This window comes from Nanorana parkeri, unplaced genomic scaffold (assembly GCF_000935625.1).
Source record: "Nanorana parkeri isolate BGI_ZX_2015 unplaced genomic scaffold, ASM93562v1 scaffold1075, whole genome shotgun sequence".
Taxonomy (NCBI): Eukaryota; Metazoa; Chordata; class Amphibia; order Anura; family Dicroglossidae; genus Nanorana; species Nanorana parkeri.
The window spans coordinates 44,490-54,176 of record NW_017307343.1 but is presented as its reverse complement, the minus strand read 5'-3'; the positions used below and the strand labels follow the sequence as shown (position 1 = coordinate 54,176).

The 9,687-nt window shown below is 41.1% G+C and overlaps 1 protein-coding gene across 1 annotated transcript in view; it reads left to right on the top strand.

The window, feature by feature from the left end:
- The first annotated feature begins 812 nt into the window (after positions 1-812).
- Positions 813-9,687, top strand: part of SOX8 (SRY-box 8) — an 11,392-nt gene continuing 2,517 nt past the window's right edge. The window contains exons 1-2 of the mRNA XM_018567616.1: positions 813-1,269; positions 8,722-8,960. Of these exons, the coding sequence (XP_018423118.1) occupies positions 836-1,269; positions 8,722-8,960 (673 nt within the window). The 5' untranslated portion in view covers positions 813-835. The remainder of the gene's footprint in view (positions 1,270-8,721; positions 8,961-9,687) is intronic.

Genomic DNA, 9,687 nt, shown 5'->3' with positions numbered 1-9,687 from the left:
TCCTGGCGGTGCCATCCGCAGTCATTTCAGTGCCCACCTACATGGGGTTTCCGGTCAGGAGTGCGGCGGGGTAGCAATTAGACACAACAGGTGATAAAATGCAGCCTGCCTTATTTCATCCCATTCATTATTTTTAAAGCAATGCAACTCGTGCATCCATGTTGATCCAGCTTCTTTAGGACTGAGGAAGCAACTCTGATGACCAAGTCCAGATAAATGTGACTAACTACTAGCTGTACCATGACCTGAATACATGAGAACTTTCCCTGACAAGGTTACTGAGTTTCCTGCTGGTCATCCCTGAGCACCAGGGACACATGCAGTGACAAACCCCTCAAAATCCAGGGACTGCCATCCGATTTGCTGCCACCCCCATACACAGTGTGAGCGAGTGACAAGTCTATCCAGCACGATCACAACACAGCTCTGCACGCACGTGGGGTAACATTGTATCCAGCGAGGAGGAAGGAGTGGGCGGAGTCAGAATGCAAGGAGCCGCAGCGCCGTCCCCCTCTTCCCGCTGTTGGCCAATTAGAGAACGGGGAGTGGCTGGCATCAGCTTACTTATTAAAGGGCAAGCGGGGGGAGAGAGCAGGCAGAGCAGGATTGCGCAGCTTATGTTATCGCACGGTGTGCCTTGGTACAGTTCTTTATCGCATGCCCGGGCGTGCTGTGCCTGCTGATCACTGAACTGAATCAGGACCAGAGATCGGCCAGGGCTGCAGTGCCCAAAACTGGTTGTTGGACATAGCACGTCGGGACTGTGCCCATCGGGCGGTCGGGGTCTCCAGCGTTGGTTTACTCATCGCCCCCTGGCAACAGCTCGCCAGCCCAAATGTTGAACATGAGCTCAGGCCAGGAGCAGGCTCCCGATGCCCCCTGCAGCCCGGCGGGCACTGCCAGCTCCATGTCGCACGTTTCGGACTCCGATTCGGACTCTCCTCTGTCCCCGGCCGGCTCGGAGGGGCAAGGATCGCTCAGACCCTCCGGCATCTCCCCCCTCCTCTCCAAGAAGGATCCAGACGCACCGATGGACGAGCGATTCCCAGCCTGTATCCGGGAGGCGGTGTCCCAGGTGCTGAAGGGCTACGACTGGAGCCTGGTACCCATGCCAGTCCGGGGCTCCGGATCCCTCAAGGCGAAGCCCCATGTCAAGAGACCGATGAACGCCTTCATGGTGTGGGCACAGGCTGCCCGGAGGAAGCTGGCAGACCAGTACCCCCATCTGCACAATGCGGAGCTCAGCAAGACTCTGGGCAAACTCTGGCGGTAAGTGCCCACTGACCCATCTGTGCTCATGAATGACAACCACCCCCTCTGATTTCAGGGGTTCAGACACTTGTCTCTGTTTTTTGGGGTGTTGAATGCAATTTATTACTGTTTCTTGGCCAACTCTCCCTTTTATTTTAGGGGTTTAACACTTGCCCCTGCATTTGGTTACTTAATGCAGTTTTTTGGCCGACAACCCACCTCTTTCTTCAGGGGTTCAGACACTTGCCCCTGTTTTGGGGGTGTTTGGATGTAGATTTTACTATTTCTTGGTCAACTCCCCACCTTTTCCTGTCTTTGTTTTTGGGGTGTTAAATGCAATGTATTACAAACTACCAATATCATATTTCAGGGGCATCAGACACTCGTCTCTGTATCTTGGGGTGCTAAATGCAATTTATTACTGTTTCTTGGCCAACTATCCCTCTTATTTTAGGGGTTCAACACTTGTCCTTCTATTTGCGGTGGTTAATGCAGTTTCTTGCCAACAACCCACCTCTGAACCTCATGGGTTCAAAGACTTGTCCCTGTTTTTTGGGGTCTTGGATGCAGCTTTTCCTGTTTCTTGGTCAACTATCCACCTCGTATTTCAGAGATTCAACACTGGTCCCCATTTTTTAGTGGGATCTCATGCAGCTTTCTGTTTCTTGGCCAAATACCCACCTCTAATTTAGGGGTTCAGACACTTTTCCCTAGCTTTGGGGTGTAAAATGCAATTTCTACTGTTTCTTTGCCTACTACCCACCTCTTTCTTCAGGGGTTTAAACGTTTACTTGTTTTTGGGGTGTTGAATGCAAATTTTTTTTTTCTCTACTGTTTCTTGACTTTTATATATTTTAAGAGGTGTATTTATAATGTAAGACGTAGTATAACACCTGCTACCTGTGCCATGATGGGTCGTAGTGTGCCCCATTCACTGCTCCAACTATAAAGATGAACTCCATCGGGTATAACATATGTAGGTAACTGCCTCCTTTTACTGGGTCTTAGACATTCACTTCTAGAAGGGTCCCTGCTTTTTGGGATGTTAGAAGCATAGAAGAGTGATGGTATGAACAGACCAAGTTTTGAGTATAGATCTATGCTTGTTCCAATCATGTTTAAAGTAATTTACGGTTGAATCACTACGTCTGCTGGGAGTCTGTTCCGAGCTTCAAATAAATAATAGTTTCTACAGCCAGTTTAGAACTTTCCTCCTGCTAAATTGAGGTCAAGTTCCCATCTTTTTTGATCTTGGCTTCATATTAAAAATACTGCCCTCCTGAACCCTATTCACACATGTTGAATGTGTTTATCTTGGCCTTTAACTGTAATGTGTTTAAAGAGGTGTCTTTAACATGCAAGACGTAGTATGGAATCCAGTAAATATGTCATGATGGGTTTATAGTGTGCTAGTTCAGGTACAACTTAGGAGCAAAAGGACCCTGAAAACTTTGTGTTACCACCTATGTATATAACCTTCTCTTATTTCAGGGTTTAATGCCCCTGGATTTTGGGTGTTGAATGCATTTTTTTTAAATTAGGTTATCATGGCTTTTAAATTACAATTTTTTTAGGAACTGTATTTAAAGTGCGAGGAATAATATGTAAGCCAGTCAGTATGCCAGAATGGGGTTGTAGTTTGTTGCTGCGACAGAGTGTAACAAGCTCAGCTATAGCATAGGAGCAATGGGGCCCCGGAACGGTGTGTGTTAGAACGTGTGTAGAACACGAGCATAGGCAATGATTTGGGTGCCCTTTGGACAAATGTTCACAATTAGGGTCTACAAGGTACCAAATCCTTGAACTACTCAAAGTGGTGGCTTGTAAACCCAAAGAATCTTTAAATAATAATAATGTATAATAATAAACAACACTAATAATACTAATATTATTATTATTATCTACATTAATTATATATAGCTTATGTGACTTATTTAAAAAGCTTCAGCCTGGTTTGTAATACAGTAACAATGCCGCAATGGGGCCGTATTTTTCTGTAAGATCACTACTACAGAGTATAATTAGCTGAGGTCTAACATGGGAGCAAAGTGACTCTGAAAAGTTAGTGTCAGCACCTATGTAATGAAGATTTGGGCCATCGATGGAGTGCCAGTAACGATCAGGAACTCTGTAGTCTTCTACAAGGTGGCACGTTTGTTTTGAAGGATCTTCCAAGAGCAACTTGGTGGCTCGTAGAACTGAAGGGTTCTTGAGTAGTATTGACTTTTGTTAATTACTTTAGTTGACTTATTGTGAATTGACTTGTCAGCGTCATCCAACGCTGGACAAATTCCAGGAGCCAGGTAGCCGATGCTGAAAAAATAATGGTCACCAGCACTCCAAAATGGTGGCCAACTTTTGAGGTTTCCTCAAGTCGTTGTCAATAGAGCTAGCTCCTGGATTGGATAGACCGGCCCTTGCATTCCAAATAAATTTGTCCCCCCCTGGTGTCAGCTGATGTCGGAGGCAGTTGTTTGGGAAGTTTTAGTCAATGAGATGACCGGTTTCAGCTAGGTTTGGCTATTTTGCTCTTGGGTGTACCCCCACCACACCCCATGTACATTATATCTAGAAGAGTTTGCATGGTTGGCTGTAGTTGGGCTCACACCTGGAATGCCAAGTTTGGCATACATCGCCCGACTATATGGCACATATGATAAACAATCATAATTTGTGTTTTCTCCGACATGAACGACAAGCTCTCAGCGGTGATGTATGCCTCCCCCTCTTGCTGGCTGGAGTATTGAGCTACCATTCTAAACCAATAAACTTTTTCCAAATGGAAAATTGTTGTAACCAATTCTAAAAATTCCCATAGCACTCCATTAGAGTTTCTTTATTGTCCAATCCTTGACACAAATGTTGTTACCATCTATCTGATATATATATATATATATATACACACGGGCTGGTCAAATCCCAGGAGTCGGGTAGCCAATATGCCAGGTGCCATTACAGCTGGCACATTATGAGCCTGCCTCCGGAATTACATATTGCTTTGTCCACAGTTGCTCTGTACTGTGCATTGAAGCAGAGCTCAACAATTTTTTTGGGAGTGCCAAAAATTTTACATGGGGACCCGACTTATTTGACCTTCTCCAAGTCCTTAAAAATATGCCCCATTCATATTTGATACTTAAAATTTTGGTAAACGACCCCTGATTTCTGACAAGGACTCCCTTTATCAGATCTCTGTGCTATAGTGATGGGCTCCCTCCACAGCAAAGTCTCCCCTCTTTTGCTGCAGCCTGGAGAATAATGAATCTGCTGTTGCACTTTTCATAATAAAAACATAGACGAAAGCTATGATGGAGTGACTGAGACCTAGTCGCAAAGGCCGCTGTGGGTGTCTAGATCTGGGAGCTCAAGACGTCACTGTAACAGGCCCTATGATACATTCGAAGCCAACCAGTGATTTAGCTTGCAAGTTCCTACCCAAAACTGACCCTTTAAATTTGCCATAGACTGGACTTAACGGCCTTCTGAACTTCAAGTATGTCTTGGGTACCTTGCCCTGTTTTCCTGTGCCTCGGACGTGTGGGACATTGGTTTGGTCGCTGGCCTCTTTGATTGAGTGGTGGAACATGATTAATGTCCCGAGGTCAGGTTTACACAGCCATTAACAGATGTTGAACGCTGCTCTGTGCGCAGTAGGTCTCTTCCTCACACTTACTGCGATTCGCTCCGATCCACAACAACTGAAACAAAGGACAGACTTCAGCCACTGACAGGTGTCAGGAGCGAAGACTCCGCGGCCACTCACAACTGTAACTTGAGCAGTAGCTGACAAGATGGCACTCGCTGTGTACCAGCTGTTCCAGCCAAAGCAACAGGGTCATCCTGATTTCTCCAATCGGTGCTCCATTTTTCTTTTTTGTAATTAGTATGTAGCACAGCGTATCCACTTTACAACAGATGTTAAATACTTATAGGCTTAAGCAGCTGTCAGGATTAGGCGTTAACCCTTGCAGCTCTGGGTGGGCCTGAAAACGATCAGCACTTAGGGGGGGATAAAACCCCAAAACTTGTTCCCAAAATCCATTCTAAGAGACAAAGCCCCAACATCTGTACCCGTGCCACCCATTAAAGTAATCAGCAGGCTCCATGCTATAGTAGGATTACCAGTCTCAGGTGGTCATGTAGCCTAGCAAGATGGGGCTTGGAGTCGTAGGACAGCTTCTGTGGGCAATTTACTAAAAGATGTGCTTTCGTTACTGATTGGCAAGCCTTTCTTTGCTTGACATAAGGGGCTAGTAAAAAAAAAGTGTGGGTGTTTATATGACATATACACATATATTATGTGTGTATGTTTACACACACACATACACACACGTATATATTTATATTATATGCTTCTACAACTAGAGGGTGAGCTGTGGGCATGCTGTGACGGGTAGTTCACAGCAGTTGGAAGGGAGGTCGGGGGGCACAAGGTACTGTAAATATGGAAGAAAAATTATGTAATTGAGAACTGCACACATAATCTGTAAAATGTTAATAAAGGTCATGGGCTTGTGAAAGACACATTTTTACAGAGGTCCAGAGTGTTGAAATATAATACAAATATCCGGTCCTATTCCTTCTTCTTTTTTTTTTCGGTGTTTGAAATAATCACATATACAGATAACGTGCAAACATACACCGTTTCCTGAATTAAATTATATACATAACATTTGCTACTGAACTTAATTTTGCAATGACGTTATTAATGTCTGATAAGATATTCTCCAGAAATGCGTTGCATCAGATCCTTGTCAGTCACCAGGAATTTATACTGCAATACCTGGTCAAATATTAATAATATGCGTGAAGCAAAATTCATTCATTTGTCAAATAGTGTTGCTCCGGAAATCAAACTTTGACAACTCCATTTGTTGCCAAACAAAATGAAAATTCTTATATTGTATGGGATGCATCGATGCTTATACTAGTGTTTTTGTTTTTTGTTTGTTTTTTATGCTTACGAATCTGTCCTACACAGATTTGATCAATATATTAATTTCTTTGCTACAATAAAGTAAAATATTTAAGCGGATGATTTAAAAACACTTGGGTCACCATTTAGTCGCGCTAGAATACTTCAGCACAATAAATGACAAGTTACATTCTTTTTACGCTGAATTTGAACTAAAATTTTTAAAGTTAAACGCTCCCAAATAACATGTGGGAATAATTTCTTACCTAGGTGGGCAAAGTGTACCAATCCACAACAACCACTCACACATCAGCTTTTAACAGCCAAGAGAGGGACCCCAATAAAAGATGAGTCCTAATTGGTCCTGCAGGGCTCTTGCATATCATCTTTGCACCGTGCCAAAATGGGAGTTTGCCGCGCACTTATCATGTTGTTACATTTTCTCAGCGTCGCAAATAAAAAACATATTATTGGAGAGTAAGAGTTATTGCGCAATTTGGAACCCTGCCACACACACACAAAGGATAGGTCTGTTAATAAGCTGTGACCACTATTTAAAGTGGTGCGTAAGGATCAGTTACTTGCTTGGCGAATGTATGCTAACATCTATAAAATTCAGAGTTTCAGGGCCACGGCGTCTACAGCCATTAGATATTTTTTAAATGGATCCATTAAAAGCAAAAAGTGTCACCGCTCTGATTTTTGCACTCAGTATTTGTGTCTAGCGCTGTCACAAGCTGGCGTAAAATGCTGCCACTGTCTCACCTGATTTCTTCCCTGCACAGAAGGGGTTAATGTGCTGAAACAACTTTTTCTGTACTTCTTTCAGCAGTTCCAGAATAAATATTTGGTGAAACTTTGCAGCTCAATCATTACTCGACAATGTAGAAAAACACCTTTTTTTTCTTTTTAAACCAAATTCATGATATGGGACTTTAAAAAAAATCACAATGGAATAAATTAGCAATTTTATTTCGCTGCAGAATGAACCTTTTGGCTTCAGTTTTGTATTTGGTATTAAGGATGATTTTTTTTTTAAATGTGTTTATTTTTGGGGTGGCTTAGCGAAGGTGAAAAGTCAGTTAAGAAAAATTATTTTTTTCACTCAGCTTATCCACTTTAATGATTCAAGTGCAAGCAAAAGTTTTTTGTTTTTTTTTTGTTTGTTTTTTTAATTCCCCTTGTTTAGGTTCAGGTATTCACATGAAACACAGAATTAACCTAGAATACATAGAATTATAGAAACAAAATTAAACCTAAAATTAACATTCCTTATTAAACTCAATGAACAGTCTCTTTGTTTATAAAAAAATAACCCATTAGGTTGTACCAGTAACATTCTAGACTCATTTGCATTTTCAGTGCTAAAGTCAACTTTAAAAAAAAAAATTTTAAACCAGTTTCTTTAACCAAAAGTTGTAGGAGTTAAAAGCGGAAGTAATAAGAAAGGTCTTCAAAAGACAGAAATAAAGATTTAAATTATATCTGTAACCGCTGTTTATTTAAAAAAAATTTTTTTGGAACTTCCTAAAACACAAATTAGCCACCGAAAATGTGGTGTTCATCCTTTTAAACTCCTATTGTGGTTTTTTATTTAAGTTACTTGGAAAAGGTTGTTTGTTTTTTTTTTTTTACATTTTAACAATTCTTCACTATTTTGTTGTGCAAATGTATTTTATCATACAAACCTATGCACTGTATTGTTACATTAAAGTCACTGGCCTTCTTTTCAATTCTCGTAGTATCTGTGTGAATGAAGGTATATTTAAATTTTAAAAAAAATATTGTATTTTGTCAAGTAGGAAGTATTTATTATCAAAATGATAGTAAATTAATTCATATCTTATTGTTTTCCACAAATTATTAAATCTTTGCACTGGGAAAACAATATATCACACCAAAAGTATGTTAAACAAAAAAAAATGCCTGTAGTAAATGAATAGCATTGCTTGTCTTATTGCTGCAGGTTGTAAATAACTCTTATATGGCAACAGCACTGAGACAATAGTACCTTTAGGGGGCCAAAACAATTTATTTATGCTAAGGAATCATTATAAACATTTCCTTTTTTAATATCTTATATGCAGTGAGCAGCAAAAAATAAGTTAAGAGGCCACTAAATTTTGAAAATTAAGTTGTATTTCAATTTAAGTTTTTTTTTAGTGTTTACAATTTTTTCATTAATTAAATATATTTGCTAATTTGTTAGAATTCTAATTCATGTATTTATTGTTTCAGCATTTGTTTATATTATTTTATAGCTTCTATGTGTATTCTTTTGATTCTGGCAAAGTTGTGCAAAAAAAACAAACAAACAATAATATAATTATGTTTATACTTGCAACATTATTATTGCAATTTTTGGGACAATTTACCATAATCCTACCCCTTATTTGTTATATGCACTTCTGTTTATTAATAGCAAATTGGTTCTTATGCATGAGGAGGCCGGTGCTTCCATTGCCAGGCCTCTAATTTAAAGGTTATGTGTAGAGCTGCATACTTGGAACACTTCTGTTCTCTAATCAAACCTCCTGTTTTTCCTCTTCCCGCAGCTTGCTAAGTGAAAGCGAGAAACGTCCTTTTGTCGAGGAGGCTGAGAGGCTGCGGATCCAGCACAAGAAAGATCACCCCGATTACAAGTACCAGCCTCGCCGGAGGAAGAGCGTCAAAGCTGGCCAGAGCGATTCGGACTCCGGGGCTGAGCTGGGCCACCACCCTGGATCTCAGATGTACAAGTCTGACTCTGGATTAGGAGGGATGGGAGATGGACACATGCATGGAGATCATGCAGGTATGGTGCCACAATTCTCAGTTGATGCTCTAATGATCCTTAAGGCCCACATTTTCGCATATCATCTAGATTAGATCCAGGATAATGGCAGCAGGTAAAACAACATGTACGTGGTTTTCCTATTAATGAGGCTGTCCACATTTTGAAAAATGTGTCTACTCGCTCTTCATCTTGTTTATCCCTACACCTTCTCATTATGCTTAGAGACAAACATCGAAGGTGTGGGTTCTCCAGTTCTCTGCCATGTGATTTAAATTATCAGGAGGAGTTTCCCCCGGTGAAGGTCATTGTATAGGTGAACATGGGGAGAATGGTGTCCTCTCTTTGCCTTGTCCATTACTCCTGTGTTGGAGACTTCTGTTGACCCTTGTTGTGAAAGGTCATTGAGCTCACATTATGTGACCCTCAAGAAGGCCAACGTATTATCAGAATCAACCTTCTGCCATGGTTGGGTCATTGCAGCACCATGTCATGGTCAGATGGAGGTGTGCTCCTGCATCTTCTCACAACTCTCTATACAGTTTAGTTATATGAATACAATGTTTTTTCTTAGTAAATGTGGAAAGATCTAAAAAGTGGAGCCTTCCATTACTAATGTTCTCTAAATATGAGCAAGGCTTGTATCCAAAGCCAACATCATGGGAAGGCCATGCCTCTTCAAATGACTGTGCACTGTATACATATCCTTCAAGTATATCTAACACAAACATTTTTCTTTTTTTGGGGG